The sequence below is a fragment of the Aulonocara stuartgranti genome, assembly GCF_965226115.1.
Source record: "Aulonocara stuartgranti genome assembly, chromosome: 3".
NCBI lineage: Eukaryota > Metazoa > Chordata > Actinopteri > Cichliformes > Cichlidae > Aulonocara > Aulonocara stuartgranti.
Window position 1 is genome coordinate 19,388,902 of NC_138941.1, and position 17,766 is coordinate 19,406,667.

Here is a 17,766-nt window from a genome sequence, read left to right on the forward strand (position 1 = left end):
TGTCAGCACAACTTTCACATCATATTCATCTCAGCACAACTAAAACATGCTGACTGACCTCAGAGTTTCAAGTCCACATCCTGGACTCTCCAGGAAACCACACAGATGCTTCACTCCTGAATCCTGCAGCTTGTTGTTCCTGCTCAGGTCCAGCTGTCTCAGATGGGAGGGGTTGGACTTCAGTGCTGCTGCCAGATAATCACAGCTGATCTCTGACAAACCACAGTCCATCAATCTGTATAAAGAATGAAAGATGTAAGTTTATTAGACAAAGTGTGAGCTTGAAATCATTCAGTGTTTCATCATCTGTTCAGAGCTGAAGAAGGTTCAGAATGTAGAAGTTTAGAAAATGGAAACTCCAAACAGCTGACAGAGTTCATACGCCTTTGTCAGGGTCAAATTCAAGCAAGACCATGTGAAAATTAAAACACATCATCCTAGGTGAACTTAAACACCTTTGTTCCCCTTTTGTTAAGACATAGAAAAGTACACCACACAAAAATACTGCAAAAGGAAACGGTCGCCTTATATACATAGTGTATAAACTCAAAATGCACATTTCACTTCAAATTAAGATTAAGGCTTTGAACAGATCACATAGTTCAGTTCAACATATAAGACTTTAAGAATGCACAAGCATCTACTTAAAATCTATTTAATTTATCATCCATGATATTATTTTGTACAATTCCAATGTATTTTGTTCATCTCCCTTAAATAAACAGGCAGTCTTAAAGTATGAAATATTCATATACAAACACATATAAATGTGTGTACTGTCTCAGTGGCTGATAGTACCCCACAGGCCTCAGTGTGAGCTTGAAGACATTTATAATGTTTAAGTAGTTTAATGTGCAGGTGCTGACGATAAACACATTTTGAATGAAAGCCGGGGAACTTTGGTAGCACAGAAACAAGTGGCTATTCTTTGTGACTATATGGATCACTCACAATACCATTATTTCACACAAAGGCACCAAATTAATACTCAAAAAAGCTGCAGCAATACACACAAATATAAACAGTACTTGGTGACAACTTTGCTTTTAGCCTTTAACCCTTCTTGACTACTTTTGATGTGGCCTCTATATTTTACCTTTAAAAACAGTTTATCTTGCCAATCTGTTATTTTCTCATTTTGACCAACTGTATCAGCACAATTTATCTAAATTCAGACAAAATTTAAAATACAAGTAGAAAGTGATATTTTGACTGTAAAAACCACACACATGTTTAACGAATCATCTTCATAACTTGAAATGCAAATAGAGATTGTACATTTTTAAAAATACGCACACGTTTTGCAAACAACAAAGTTATATGGTACTATTTAGCAAAAAATGCAGCCAAGGCTCAGACGTTTTTCATATAATCATTTCAAACTATTTACAGAACAATCAGGTGTCAAACAATAGTTTGTGTCACTCTAACACATATGAGAACAGCACAGGGATAAACCTGCAGGTCTGACAGCAGGTGTGTCACTCAGCGTTTACACTGCAATCTGCCTTTGTTGGCTTTAAGGCAGCAACTGTGACGATCACTAGTAGAACTGACACACAAAACAAAACAACAGCTACACACTAAATACACAAGACAACAAACTAACTTGAGACCAAACACGGTAAACGTCACAAATCTCTCACGTATCAAAACTCTCTCTCTCTTTCGCTCACTCGCTCTCTCTTGCCGGTCACTCCTAAAACTTCCCCCTTTTGCTAAACAACCAAATGTCATGTTTCCATATCATTTTTGATTGGTCGACATGGTACATTTTCCCACCTATAGGGCTTTGGAGCGTGATGTCACGGGAGATGGGCCATGCCCCCTTCCGCCATGACAGTAGGCCAGCCAAAGGATACCATTTCAGCTATGGATCGTACGTGTTGTGTTGTCGGTTGCAACATTAGATCACACGATCGTGAAGGCAAGAAGCTGGATAACGGGCTCTCTTTTCATCGTTTTCCATCCTGGAGGCAACGTGAGGGATCCCATGTATCCGATATTACTAAACAAAGACGTCAGGCTTGGATTGCAGCGGTGAGACGAGCGGATATCGAGTTCTCTGCAATCCCCAGCTTTTTGTTGGTTTGCTCACGGCATTTTCTTTCCAGTGAGTTCTAAATTAATTCATATCACTCTTGAAAGGCTTTTAGTGTTATTTTCAATGTGCTGCGGTCATAGATAATGAGATAAAACATGCTAATGTGTGATGCTGCAGAACCACATCATGTCGACTGAGTAGCTTATGATTTGGCATTATTGCAGGCAAACCAGCATATGAAATGGATGTAACAAATCCAGACTGGGCACCAACACTGCACATGGGGCATGACGACATACCTGTATCAGACTCGGACCGGCACTCAAGGCGTACGCAACGGAAGCGAAAAAGAGCACCCATCGGAGGTAAACAACCCCCCCCCTCTAAAAACATACTAAATTGCTATCACTGTCCACTAATCCGCACATAACTTCCAGATGAATCACACACCTGTCATTGGAATATTGGTGTACATTTACCTTATGTCTAATTTTATCTTACAGGCTTTCGTTATGCAGCTGCAGAGTCTGAAGGTGTGCCCCGTGCAGAAGTGATTGATGAAGATCTGACAGAAGACCAACAGCAAAATCACAATGTCATGGAGGCAGTGGACAGCAGTTGTGTTGGACAAGTGGAGGTTGAGGTACCAGCTGCAAATGTGGATATACTGAAGAAATGTAAACCTTTTAAAATGATGACAGATTACAAACTCTCAGCTGTGTCTGTAATCAAACCTCTGTAACTTTGCTTCCCTTCAGCAGCATCAGCTCATGTTCACATGTTGATTCATGGTTTGCTTCAGTTTTTGATGGACTGCAGAATATTTTGAAGGTTATCTGCTATAAAAAGCCAGAACAGGAAAATCTGCTTCATGTGTTTCTGTTTGATCCTCAGTGACTTTGACACAAAGGCCTCTGCTGTGATGATCACACCTCTGATCAAGTCTCACAGTGTCAGCTTTGTTTTTATACATATGGATATGTGCTGATAAATGATCAGAATTATAATATTTCCCACTGTCTGCTGTGTGCCGTGACCTTTGACCTGCTAAAGACAGTCAGCTGTGGATTATTCATTGTTGTGTCTGATACTTAGAACTGTGAGGAAGAACACTACACAGTTAATCAGGGTCCCCTCTCTCTGAATCAGAAAAGGTGGGCAGGCCGCGTGTGGGCCGCGGGCCATACGTTGAGTCTCACTGTTTGAAATGTGAACATTGTTCTGCTGCAGTCAATGGACTAAACCAGAGAAGAAGAAAACAGACTTTACCATGAAGATCCTCAGTGTGGATCAGTATAATATCAGCCTGATGTCTGCAGTTTAGTGTCAGCACAACTTTCACATCATATTCATCTCAGCACAACTAAAACATGCTGACTGACCTCAGAGTTTCAAGTCCACATCCTGGACTCTCCAGGAAACCACACAGATGCTTCACTCCTGAATCCTGCAGCTTGTTGTTGGAGCTCAGGTTCAGCTGTCTCAGATGGGAGGGGTTGGACTTCAGTGCTGCTGCCAGATAATCACAGCTGATCTCTGACAAACCACAGCCCCACAATCTGTATAAAGAATGAAAGATGTAAGTTTATTAGACAAAGTGTGAGCTTGAAATCATTCAGTGTTTCATCATCTGTTCAGAGCTGAAGAAGGTTCAGAATGTAGAAGTTTAGAAAATGGAAACTCCAAACAGCTGAAGCCAACAGGAAGCAGCTTCAAACAAACACAACAAGAGAAAAAACTCTGAACGTTTCACATTAAAGTCGTACATTTCTCACAAAGCTCAATTATGTGACAGACATTTCATCCCATGTCAGTTTGGCCTCATCCTGGGCCGGATTATCCAGCACACACTCTGACCACAGGCCCAGGGGCCACGCACAGCTGGGCTCCATCCAAGAGACAGCAAACAAACCAACACAATAATAAAAAGCACCATGTGATCTTCTTACATCTTCAAGACAAACATAGTAAAAACATGAGCATATTTGTTTCCTGATAAAATGATGTGACAGGTAGAACAGAGTAAAGTGGTGGTGTTACAGCCTTTCTCCCCTCTGCTGCCGAGGCTGTTAGTCTCTCCCAAACTCAGCTACAGGACTTCCAAATGAATGAAAGCAGCAGAAGTGGCTTTACAAATGAAAGAGGAAGAGGAGAAGAAGAGGAGAGGGAGGCCACCCTGACCATCACTCCAGCTGAAAACATCACACTTCCATTAAAGTTGGTGAGGAAATGTTGAGCAGGATGAGCTGCTGGCTAATCTGGAGGCTGTAGCAGCAGCTCACAGTCACAGTGGGTTTCCACTCATGAAAAAGCTCTGGCTGCTTCATTTCTCATCTCATATCAGAGACTTTAATGCTTCACTGAAGCTGTACTGTGATGCTTCCATATCCCAGTGAGGCCTCCATAATGATTTCAGCTGTTCTGTACACACACTGTGTGCCCTGTATGGCTCAAAGTCTCTGCAGCCTGTTTTTATCTGCTATCATCAGATCTTCATCATCCTCATTCACATCCCTCACACACTCTACAGCCTCATCAGCACTGACTTCATCTTCACTGACTGATGGAGCACAACATGAACCTGTGGAGGCTGAAACACTGTCCTGTCAAACATCTCCCCGTCACCACTCCACTTCTGTCAGCCTTTAAATGAACCCTGCTCAAGTCTGTCACTTCTGTTTGGAGCCAAAAGGAAAAACTCTTGTTCAGTCGTTTGGAAAGACAACATTTCTGAAAGCACTCAAACTTCTTCACATTTGTCTTCAGACACATCCTGAACATTTAGGAACTAAAGAAAGTTTCAAACATCAAAGACCTGAAATATAGAAAAACAACAACAGCCGCAGTCAGTGAACTCACCTCAGAGTCTCCAGTCGACAGTTTGGACTCTCCAGTCCAGCACACAGAAGCTTCACACCTGAATCCTGCAGGTATCTGTTTCCACTCATGTCCAGCTCTGTCAGATGGGAGGGGCTGGACTTCAGAGCTGAGGCCACAACTTCACAGTGAGACTCTGAGAGTCCACACCGAGTCAGTCTGTGATGATAGAAAATGTAAAATGTGTTATTATAAAAGCAGAAAATCTGCATTATAAACACAGACTGAATGTATATGAAGACAAAACAGAGTGAGGTCATAATCTGATGAACATCTGCTCTTCACATCTGTGCTTCAGCTCCTCTTACTGTGTTTGACATGACACAACGATTGAGTCTCTCTCAGACCTGCAGACTTTTAATGAGAATCTTTGTTTGGCTTTAATCTGCTTTTGGCTTTTTCATGGATTTCATGGATGATTTGAGTGATTTCCAGCAGGACACTTAAACATGTCAGTGGACGTCCTAAAGAACATATTCACTGATATGAAACGTGTCATTGAACAGGATCAATATCAGTGGAAACATGGTGGAAACAGCTGTGACTGCATGGATGTGACACACTTCAAATCTGTTCTCCACTCTTGGATTTGGGATCCATGGAGCTGCTGCTGAGTCTGTACAATAAAGGAATGGTGTGGAAGGTTGCAGCGTACGGACACAAACACTTTGTGGTTACAATCTGATTTTATTTTCAACATTAAACTACTAACCTACACTGATCAATGATGCTAATGATCACATCTGGACTCACCCAGCCTTTCTGCAGTTCCTCACAGCTGGAATCAGTCTCTGTCGTCCCTGCTTTGATGTTTTGTACTTCAGCAGGTCAAACTCATCCAGAACCTCCTCTGACATCTGCAGCATGAAGGCCAGAGCTGAGCACTGGATCTCAGAGAGTTCCTTCTCTGATCTGTTCTCTGACTTCAGGAACTCTTGGATCTCCTGAAATAATGAGAGGTGGTTCATCTCCATCAGACAGTGGAAGATGTTGATGCTTCTGTCAGGAGAGATTTCATCACTGTTCATCTTCTTCAGGTTGTTGATGACTCTCTGGATGGTTCCTGGACTGTTCTCTGTCTGACCCAGCAGACCTACTAAGAGTCTCTGGTTGGACTCCAGACAGAGGCCATGAAGGAAGCGAACAAACAGGTCCAGGTGGCCATTTTCACTCTGGAGGGATTTCTCCATGACTCGTTTAAGGAAATCATCCAGAGAGGACTCGTTGTATTCTTTTCCCAAAAAGTCCCTCTGCACCTCTGTCTTCCTGTTGATGTGACAGTGGAACATGTAGACAGCAGCCAGAAACTCCTGAATGCTCAGATGAACAAAGCAGTAGACTGGTTTCTGGAAGATCACACACTCTCTTTTGAAGATCTCTGTACAAACTCCTGAGTACACCGAGGCCTCTGTTACATCCAGACCACACTGCTCCAGGTCTTCTTGGTAGAACATGATGTTTCCTTTCTCCAGATGTTCAAACGCCAGCCTCCCCAGCTTCAGAAGAACTTTCCTATCAGCCTTCGTCAGCTCCTGTGGACTCGTCTCACGTCCCTCATGGTACTTGTTCTTCTTCCTCTTTGTCTGAACCAGCAGGAAGTGTGAGTACATGTCAGTCAGGGTCTTGGGCAGCCCTCCTCTCTGCTCTGTAGTCAACATGTGCTCCAGAACTGTAGCAGTGATCCAGCAGAAGACTGGGATACTACACATGATGTGGAGGCTCCTGGATGTCTTCATGTGGGAGATGATTCTGCTGGACAGCTCTTCATCACTGAATCTCCTCCTGAAGTACTCCTCCTTCTGGGCGTCAGTGAAGCCTCGTACTTCTGTTAGCCTGTCAACACATGTAGGAGGGATCTGATTGGCTGCTGCGGGTCGGGAAGTTATCCAGACGAGAGCCGAGGGAAGCAGATTCCCCTGGATGAGGTTTGCCAGCAGCTGGCTGACCGATGACTTCTGTGTGACATCAGACAGCAGCTTCCTGTTGGTGAAATCCAATGAAAGTCTGCTTTCATCCAGGCCGTCAAAGATGAACAAAAGCTGAGAGACAGCCAGCTTCTCTGCTGTGACCTTCTGTAATGTTGGATGGAAAACATGGAGCAGCTCCAGAAGACTGTACTGCTCATCTCTGATCAGGTTCAGCTCCCTGAATGAAAGCAGAACCACCACACTGACATGTTGGTTCTCCAAGCCCTCTGCCCAGTCCAGAGTGAACTTCTGCACTGAGAAGGTTTTTCCAACACCAGCCACGCCGTTGGTCAGAACCACTCTGATGGGTCTCTGTTGGTCAGGTAAGGCTTTAAAGATGTCCTGGCACCTGATTGGAGCGTCATGGAGGGCGTCCATCTTGGAAGCTGTCTCCAGCTGCCTCACCTCATGTTGGGTATGAACCTCTTCACTCTGTCCCTCTGTGATGTAGAGCTCAGTGTAGATCCTGTTGAGGAGGGTTCTACTTCCTGTTTCATCACTTCCTTCAGTCACACGTTCACATCTCCTCCTCAGACTGATCTTATGTTCATCTAAAACCTCCTGCAGACCAACATCTGCTGAAAGAAAGAAAAACAATGAGACTAAAGAGAAAGAAAACTCTTCAATGTCTGAACAACACAAGAAGTCCAGTTTTCAGAAATGAGTCCATCAGCAGACAGATGTTCAGTCTTACTTTGTACACAGCTGCTCTGACTGGCTGTCTGCAGTCCAGCTCTGCTTCTGGATCTTTCTCCACACTGTGCAGAAGCTCTGATGGTGACACAGAAAAGTCACAGTGGAGATACTTCTGTCCACCTTTGATTAGACTCATTATAAAAAGGAAAACAAAGTTTGAACACAGTCATGTTTCCAGTTCACTGACTTACATTTATTCCATGGACACTCACTCTAACCTGAACCACAGCTACAACCCAACATTGTTGAGGCCTCATCTCCTCCTTTCCTGGCTGTAGAGGTTAAATATGCAACAACCAACAAATAAAAGAATTTGGTTCATTTCAAAGAAATTCACACGGTGACCAAGTAAAGTAACCGTAGTAAAGGAGACAACATCCCGTTGATGGTGGGATTATTTGAAAGATTTGCTTTAGTCACGTCACCAAATGCAGTTGAACCACCCGTGGATCCATGTTTGACCATTCTACCACTCTGAGCTCTGCTTTTTAATCATTTTATTATTATCATCATTCATTGATTCATTCTTTGGAGGGGGGCTATTTCCTAATGCTGCCCTAATAAGCTGATGTTCAAGGGGAAATATAACAGAAACTCTTTCAGTGTTATTCATTAATAAATTAACAGATAAACTGTGAAGAAGAAAAAACTGAGATTTAAAGGAGAGAGTGAGAAACTTGATCATCCATCCTCATAATACATGTTTATCAGTATCTGCTGTGACCATACTGCAGTAATAACTACAAGTCTACATTTCTGTGACTGTTGATCAATCACAGCAGGAATCTGAGCTCATCTCTGCACACAGAGCAGCTTCAGCTCTGGGATAAACTGCTCGCTTCACGTCCTTCTCAGCTCACAGACACTCATCCTGATATTTTCCTTTAACATTTGATGGTATAATTCATCTGAGTTTACACTTTATCTGCATGAATACAGAAAAACAGACCCAAACACCAGAAACCATCAGTTTCACCATGTAGAATATATTGTTGTTTCCTTGCTTTTAATTCAGAGAAAAACTCTGATTTGGATTTTCTCTGTTCTCTTTGCCACAGCCCATCCCAGCAGCAGCTGAAGCAGCTGACTGTCACAACACTGAATAACACTTTAGGAGGAATTTCAGAGGTCAGTAAAGCTCCAGTTTCAACATCAGTTAATTAATCATAGTTCATCATAAATGTGAACCTGGCTGGCACACATGTTAATGTTAGCCATTTAAATATTAGCAGTTAGCTGAGGCCACAAGAAGAAGAGGCCCTAGAAGAACAATGGATGATAAGATTAGATTTTCAAGACTAGGCAGAGACGTGTTTTCCTTTACTGTCTCTTACAGAGGAGGGAGCAGATACCAGACGAGGTCACGGAGGTACGGGGAGGATTCGCAGCAGACAGCAAGACTGCCACGTCCATGCGAGAGAGCGATGGCTACGATAATCTCTGTTTTTGTCTCCCTATATAATGTTGTACAGCCCATGTGAGGGTTAACACAAACATCAGTCCTTCTACTTAAGTATGTTTGACACTTTGTTTACACCTAAATTAACTTTACTGTTAACGAGTTTTCATGTTTCTGTAATCCACCAGTGTGCTCATGCTTTTTTAAGTGAAAACATATTTTTAAAGATCAAATATAATTATGTTTGTTATTTGTGGATTTTAAATGTCCTTGACAGAGACAGATGATGATCATTATCCTGCACTGTGGTCTCAGGTTTGGTCGAGCTAGCACAAAGAATGGCTATGTTGAACTTCCTCCTGGGATCTACACTAAGAAGTGAGTCCAACATTAGCAGGGTCTCTTTCCTTTATCTGATTCACTTTAGCATTCACAGTCACGTGGAGCTTGTTATTAACTCGATAAGTCAACCCAGGGTTTCAGCTGAGCGCTCACATGAAACACATGGTGTTGGCAGCATCTGATCAATCATATTCATGGAGACGTGTATCAGCAACAGAGCAGCTGAGTTTGCAGAAGGAAGTCAAACTAAACCACAGGAACAATATGAGGAGATTACACACATAATAAAATACTAGCAGTAACACAGCTGCTGCAGACAAATCAGTCGTGTGATCGTGTGTGAGAGGAGAAGGACTGTAAAGGAGTTTGGTGTTAAAAGCTCTGTATGAATGTGGGAGACTTTGAAGGGCTTTAAAAAGGCCAATATAAAATAAAAGGCAGCAAAATTGCTGAGTGTGAAAGTCACCAGACTTATCAGACCTCTGTGATTAAGACCTGTAAGAACACCTGTTTGTACTTGTTGGCATTATATCAAACACACACGTATATTAAGCCTTGTGGACAGTCATAGCCTGCTGCTAGCATGAATGCTAAATGTACTGCTGTGGATGATCAGCTGAAAAACTTGTGGTCAGTTTGACTGTTTGCTGTATTTAAAGTGTCTTTCTCAGTTCATCTGTATTCAAAGTGCATTCGGGGCTTTAGCTGACAGCTCTTTGTGCTAACAAACTAAACTCTCTTAGTTTAAGCCAGCAGACTTTACCAAACACAAAGCCTGCTGCTGCCTCCATGGGTTAGCTTGTGTGACTGGTGTTTGCACCAATGAAATCTAAATCACACTAATGTGTCCTCCGAGGTGTTTGGTGGGAGCACTGAGTGAAACATAAGAGCTCTGGTAAAATAACAAACAGGGCTGTGAGAGCAACTGAAGTGATAAAAATACTGTTTAAAGATAAAAAACACTTTGATGTTCTCTCGTCACCTAACAAAGTCCAAACCCTGTGAACTATTTTAGCTTTAATAACTGTGGATTCAGGTATCCTGAACCCATCTTTGGACATTTGTAATGAAATATTTTAAAACTCCATCAGAGACTCCTGATGTGGCTGTTTGGAGAAGGAAAAGAGGGACAAAGTGGAGCGTTGAGCTGAGGCTTCATTCACTGCAAACCTACAGTTATGTTTCCTTATTTCTGCTGTTTGCATGTTCACAGCTGAAATAAAGCCGCCTCTTTGACTTCATCCTGTTGTGTTTGGGTCCAATCCTGCCTGCCACACAGCGCTACAGGACAAAGTCTAATATTTTTTACCTTTTTAATGAATCTTTGGTCATATTTATCCAGGAAAACACAAACATGTAAAGGAGTCATCACAGTTCTCTGACCTCGTTGGTCCAGGTTCAGCACTGAACTCTGGAGGGTAATCTTTGGACCCATCACTCCTCACAGACGGACAGCTGGATCCTGCAGACTGTGACCTCTGACCTCTGCAGACACAAACATGTTTTATTCAATGATCAATTCTCTGATAAAGTGATTGAAGCAGCTGTGGTCACACAGACTGCAGATAATGCAGCTGTTTCCTGTCAGTAACAGTCCTCTTAGATTAGAGTTCAGCTTTTTACAGGAAAACAAATGTCCCTGAATGCAACAGTGAGACACAGTCTGCCTGTGTGGCTGTGATAGCTGCCGTTAGGAGCGCTCATGTGTTTGCAGTTAGACGAGGAGATGTTACCATCATGGACATGTTAACAAATCCTGCAGCATCACGTGGCACAAACACTTTGTGTTCCTGTCATCTGCAAGCAACAGGAAGTTCATTAATAAAGGCGGGATGGAGACGCGACTGTGATGGTTCTCCTTCATCCAGCTGTTACACACATCTGGGCTCACACGACGAGCCTTTGTCTAATACAGCAGCTGCTCTCTGAACACTTTTCTGAAGAGGAGCTGCACAAACCTTTGTTTGCTTTCTAGAGCAGCGTATCAAAGTCAAACTACCCACTGCTAGCAGCTGTTTCTATCATAGTTTAGGATCCAGATGTGTGAGGTCTAAATTTACACCTCTGATTAAAATACATAGTTAAAAACAGCCAATTGAGTCCAAATGTGTCTTAAAACCAGATAAACTGACAGTTACAGCTGAGCCTGTGTGTCCTTGGAGACACTGCTCTGCTACAGAGATGCATTTTAGAAACCAGGAAACATCAAAATCATTTAAATCAGAGAGTTCTTGTTACTAACAGCTCACCTCTCTGCAGCAGACACAGGCTGGGATTTAAAACCAATGAATCGATGATTGGACCGGTCACTCTTTAAGGACACAGAGCTGGATGGTTTCTGATTGACGCTAAAAGTAAGTGAACATGAAACATGTGTCACATCCAATGTGTCCAATACATTACATAAAAAGTATAAACAAACTATGTAAATAGTTTATTATTTAAATCGTTAAATAGTAAAAAGCTGATTAAAATTTCAAACATTTTAACACTGACATGAACTTACTTTTTGTCAGATGACTTTTTTCGCCCTAAATTATGAAAGAAATGCTTCACCCGTTTGCTCTTAGAGGACACAGAGCTGGGTGGAGGTCCAGGCTGGTTCCTGTGAATAATGATGGAGCAGTGATGTGAGTGCTGAGCTGTGACATGGAGAAGAGTCATGGACAGTTAGAGATGGTCATCTCACCTCTGAGCTTTGGTCTGGCTCTCATGTTCCCCACACAGAGTGCTTTTAGAGGGAGGGACTCCCTCCTCTCTGTCCTCACACTGATCCATGCTGCTCAATTCACATCAGCTCACACACACTTTCTACCTTCACCTGCAGAGGAAACACAAATCAGCCCAGCGACACACTGACTGACCCACTCAGCACCCACTGATTAATTCAGACACGTTTTAATCCCCAAAAGTTGATTCTGTTCATCTGGATGTTTTCAGTGGGAGAAACGTTTCATGACTCATCCAGGTGACTCCTTCAGTCTCAGCTGACTGCAGGTTTCCAACCTTATAAACAGGACATTTGCACAATGGCTGGGAGGTCATGACCATTGATCAACAACCACTGATCAATGGCCATGAGTCCCATTCACAGAGAGTTGGGGAATGTCTGCAATCACAGCATTACTAACCTAACCCTTACCTGGATGATTGAGCATCCAGACACTTTTTAATATTTTACTAATTTCTGAAGCTTTTTACCAACTTTGATCAAATTGGTCTGCTGTCATTTTATTGTTGACAAAAAGAGATTTTGAGTTTGACTGTTGACGTTTCCATGTGGGACTGTTGCTGCAACACCAGGATGTTACTACAGAATACACTTTATATTGTGAGCACTTGGATGTTAGTCCAGTGGTCCTAAACTGACACACCTGCACCTGGATTCATTCTGACCAGATTTTAACCCAACAGTGTTTCATACTTAATACATCAGACACAAACTCTGCAGCTGTCATTGTCATCAACTGCTACTATGTAAGGAGTTGTTTTGATCGAAACTATATGTGACGTAGCAGAAATATATATACACATGCAGCTTGTGATTTTTTTTTCAGAGCTGTGGGTGCATGATAGCGCCTAACAGTTCTCCGTTCCCGGGAATGTAAAATAAAGATCATTTTTTGAGTTTGACCACTTTGAGCCCAGTTTTTCTTCGCCGCCAAAAGAATGCAAAGAACTGAATTTAATAAGACGATCAACTGCGCCACAACATTCACGAAAGCGAAAGTAAAAGCGACGGAAGGAAACGCCCAGAGAGGCGTTTGAGGGACGGTCAGAGTCAGGAACCTCAGAAACGCATCAGGCTGGAGTTTAATTCTGTTTTCATCTTTAGAAACATCTGGAAATAGTTATAAAAACGCTGCGTAATAAAGAAAAATAGTGTAGATTAGTTTGAGTTGTGTTTAGCTGAGCTGTGTCTTTAATCTGAAGTTCATTTTGTGGAGGAGCAGCAAGACTTTCAGTGTTACTCTCAGAGAAAGCCTCCCAAATGTCTGTTGTCTTAATAGTGGAATTATCTGGAAAATGAACCAGTTCTTATGAGCTGCTTTTCTGTATGAGCAGTCAAAGCATTTTATACAGCGTGCTTCATTCACACAAGCACTTCTTTTTCTAACAATGACACTATGATGGATGCATCGGAGAGCAAGTCGGGGTTCCACATCTTGCCCAAGGATACCGTGGCGTGCAGACTGGAGCAGCCAGGGATCAAACCTCCAACCTTCCAGTTAGTAATTCTACCTGCTGAGCTACAGTCTGTACTTCCTGAACATCACACCCTCCTTTTGTTTCTTTATTTCCAGTAGCAACCAGGACCATAATGAACCCTGACTCCAACAGACACTCAGGATCCACCTGCCCAGTAAGTCACCCGCTAACTGCAACTATCAGAGCCCTGACCTTCTGCAGAGACGAGTCACACTGAACACAGCAAGTGTCCCTGCTCTCAGATACAAAATCTGCCTTTAAAAGTTCAGAGTAATGAAATCAGCAGTTCTGATTCTAGAATCTGTAGTCTCACACACATGTGCAGAGCACTTTTGTTGTTTTGGTTCACATCAGGTGATATTCTGCTGCAAACAACTAATGAGAACATTTTATGAAAGCTTTGAGTGTCCATCAGGATCCTGTAGAAACAGCTTCCATGTCAAAGATCAATATTCTGAATTCTGTTTTGAAAGAAAAAGATTTCTAGAAAATTCTCTAAAGAATTCACCATCTGTTTTGTTTTCTAAAACAGATGGTGTTTTAGAAGCTACCTGGTTTCTCCACCGGTTTTTCTTTATTTTTTTTAAGGAGGTCTGGTTTCCCCACCAGTTTTTTAATTATTCTAAGGAGGTCTGGTTTCTTCGCCAGTTTTTAAGGAGGGTTAAGGATGGTTGCTCCACCGAAAGGAGGTTTTTCCTCTGCCGCTGAGGGCGTTGAGTGTTTGGTTTATCCACCAATATGTAAGGAGGATAGAGCTCTCATTGGTGGGTAAACGCACGTGTGAGCGAGTGCGGGCCAGACGTGGTCTGTGTGAGTGTGACTGATTGTTGTCTTGTAATGGGGAATAAACTGGGTAATTCTGCCTTGAAAGGGGATGGAATACATTGCAAAGTATTCACTGGGCAGCACGTAGTATGTAGATCATTGAAGGAAGAAAGTAATGAATTTGTGCACAAAGCAGATGGAACAGTGAGTGTGACTGTGTCTGACGTCACTGTGTGTGTGAGACACAGAGAGGTGTGAAAGACAAACATCCAAACTCAGCCTGCAGTTCTGTTCTGTGATTCTACATTTGACTATCCGTTGAGTTTGGTGTGCACTTCTGCTTTGTTCAGATGCATTTAGATACATCACCTCCACTCTGGGTGGCTGTAGCTCAGGTGGCAGAGCAGGTCAGCCACTAATCAGAAGGTTGGTGGTTCGATCCCAGGCTGCACCCTGGCTGCATGCCAAATATCCTTGGGCAAGATACTAACCCCGTGTTTGCCTACTGGTGGTGGTCAGAGGGCCCGGTGGCGCCTGTGTCCGGCAGCCTCGCCTCTGTCAGTGCGCCCCAGGGCAGCTGTGGCTACAATGTAGCTTGCTATCGCCAGTGTGTGAATGTGTGTGTGAATAGGTGGATGACTGAATGTAGTGTAAAGCGCTTTGGGGTCCTATGGACTAGAAAAGCGCTATACAAATGCAGGCCATTTACCATCTCCTGTCTTTCCTTCTCTACCATTGCCTCCTAACTGCGGATGGGCACCGGTATCTGATGTCATTATGGCACCGGGTCTGACATAAACGGTAGTAACCAGACTGAAAAGCAGTGCACATTTTGGTGCTTTTTTTCCTGAGATGTCATACACTTTGGATTCTAGCCAATCATTTTACCTTTCCAAGGATAGTAGGCGGGCCCCGGTACGTATGTTCTTTTAGAGCAGAGCGACAGATTAAAAATGCCCAAGGCTAAGCGGTCAAAGTCTGGCTGTACTTCACAGCAAAAGATGCAAACTCAGCAGCCTGCAACAAGTGCTTTAAGATGATACTGTGCAAAGGAGGTAACACCTCGAATCTGGTGAAACAGGGAGGCTGTAGCTCAGGAGGTAGAGCTGGTCACCTACTGGTCGGAAGGCTGATGGTTCGATCCCAGGCTCCTCGTGCCAAGTATCCTTGGGCAAGATACTAACCCCAACTTGCTCTCCACATTCAGAGTGTGAATGTACTTAGAAAGCACTGAGTACAGATAAAGTGCTGGTGTGATTGGGTGAATGTGGCATGTTGAGTACTCTGGGAGAGTAGAAAAGCGCTATATAAGAATCAGTCTGTTTACCATGAAACACCCGGCGACGCATAGTGGTTTTTTTTTAAAGCCGAGAAATGCACCGTATTTGATAGCTTCCTGCAAGACCTCACACCGAGCACAACTACTGCGGGTGTGGTGCCTGTTATCGGACACGGAGTTAGCAACATCCCCCAAGAACCTGAAGAGGAGAGTCCTGGCCCCTAGCCCTGCCAGAGGAGCAGAAATGATGAGGATGATGACGGCAGCAGCAGCCGTTCTTCTCTGCGTGTGTAGCTTAATGTTGTTTGTGTGTAATTTACGTTGAGTAGGCTAACCACGTTATTACATTAATGTAAGGTGAACAAGCAAACACCGTTGTAGTTACATGCTGCTGTCTTCTTGTTTGATAGAGTGATACCATATATGCCCTATAGCTGCACAAAAGGCTAACATTGTTATCTTTTTACAAAAAAAACAACAAAACATGAGCGGTTTCAGGACAAAGTTTGTGTTCTCCATTCTTTAAGCACCGGTTCCAACCAAAGGAGGTATCTTGTATCAACAGAAAAGGCTAACTTGGTTATCATTTTGCAGAAAAAAAGAGACTGCTAAAAATAAAAACATGAGAGGTTTTTGGACAAAGTTTGTGTTCTCCATTCTTTAATCACTGATTCGAGCACCGATTAAGCACAGGCACTGTTTCAAAAGTACCGGTTTGGCACCGGTATCGGATAAAACCTAAACGATACCCATCCCTACTCCTAACATGCCTCCTTCCTCCTCTTCCTTTTCTTTCAGCCATCAGTAGCATGACAGTCTTATTCATTATGATCCATGCATTTTATTTGGTAAAGCTTTAGTTCAGAAGGCCCTTACTAATGCAACACTCCCCATTTACCCAGGCTGGCACTTGGAGTACACTGGCTTGTGGCCCCTTGTGCCAGCATTAGTGCTTTCCTCCTTTCTGCTGCTCACAATTCACCGATCACACTTTGACTATTACCATTAAAGGCTGCAGAACCTGCGTCTGAAGCCTCTGGTTTAAAAGAGTTCAAATAAATAATCCAGCTATAGTTGTCAGTATTTCCACTGCTGCACAGGAAAAAACTTTATTATAAAATAAATAATAAGAAATAAACTTTATTTTTCAAACACAAGCTTTACACAACTTGTACGTTCACACAAGCACTTTTTCCATGTGTCTAAGTGTTTCCTGTCGAACATTCACCAGGACACCATGCAGACTGGCATTAAACCACCAACCTTCTGGTTAGCAGGTGACCTGCTCGACCACCTGAGTTCCAGCCACCTCATCAAAGTGACCAATCACATTAGAATCCTGTCCTGCTTTGGGCTCCGCCTCCAAACCATCCAAAGCGGGTTTATTTGCACCATGTATGCAGGTAAACTTAAACATCCATTCAGCTGCTTCAGAAGGAAAATGTCAGCTTGTGGTTTCAGTCACAGGAAACTCACAGGTTAGAGTCCAGCCAGAGGGCTGCTGTTGTTTATCTGTAAAGTCTTTACATTTACAGAAATAAATAATTATGTGGACACATCTGGATCATCAGCAAACATGAAACCAGGTGACCACCAGGACCAAGCTGACTGCTGACACAGAGTTCATACTCTAACTGCTAGCTGCTCTGCTAGCTAAGTTAACTGATGTTAAAGGTCAGAGTAAAGAAATGACGTGATGCTGCTGGGAGTGACACCACAGACTAGCAGCATTTAGTTACTCAGCATATAATGCAGTTAATCTGAAATCTCTTTTTCTCTCTGAAACAAAGTGACAGCAGACTGAGTCAAAGACAGAAACCTTATTGAAACACCAAATATTCCCCGGCTTCACTTCCTGATCCAGGATTCAAAGAGGACGTTGCACTTACTCAGCTTCTTCCCATGAACGTCTTCCCTCTGCAGCTCTGCTGTCTGGACCAGGTCTGTGTAGAAACAGAGACAATCTTCTGCTTCATCAGTCCTCTGTGTCTGCAGGCTGAAGTCACATTAAACACTTCACACCAGCAAAGAGTCTGAAGCTCAAAGGTCAAAGGTCAGCTGCTGCACCTTGTGTGATATTGTTTGATCAATAATTAACCTGCAGCAGGTTTCTGCTCCAACTCCGACACACTGAACAACCCTGAGAACAAATCAGAGGATGTGGGTGTGTCTGCAAGCTTCAATAGTA

General features: G+C 43.0%; 1 protein-coding gene across 1 annotated transcript in view; it reads right to left on the reverse strand.

The window, feature by feature from the left end:
* Nucleotides 1–17,766, reverse strand: part of LOC309700493 (uncharacterized protein) — a 2,098,293-nt gene that overhangs the window by 1,099,692 nt on the left and 980,835 nt on the right. Inside the window, exon 39 of the mRNA XM_082524046.1 lies at nucleotides 59–235. Within this exon, the coding sequence (XP_082380172.1) occupies nucleotides 59–235 (177 nt within the window). The remainder of the gene's footprint in view (nucleotides 1–58; nucleotides 236–17,766) is intronic.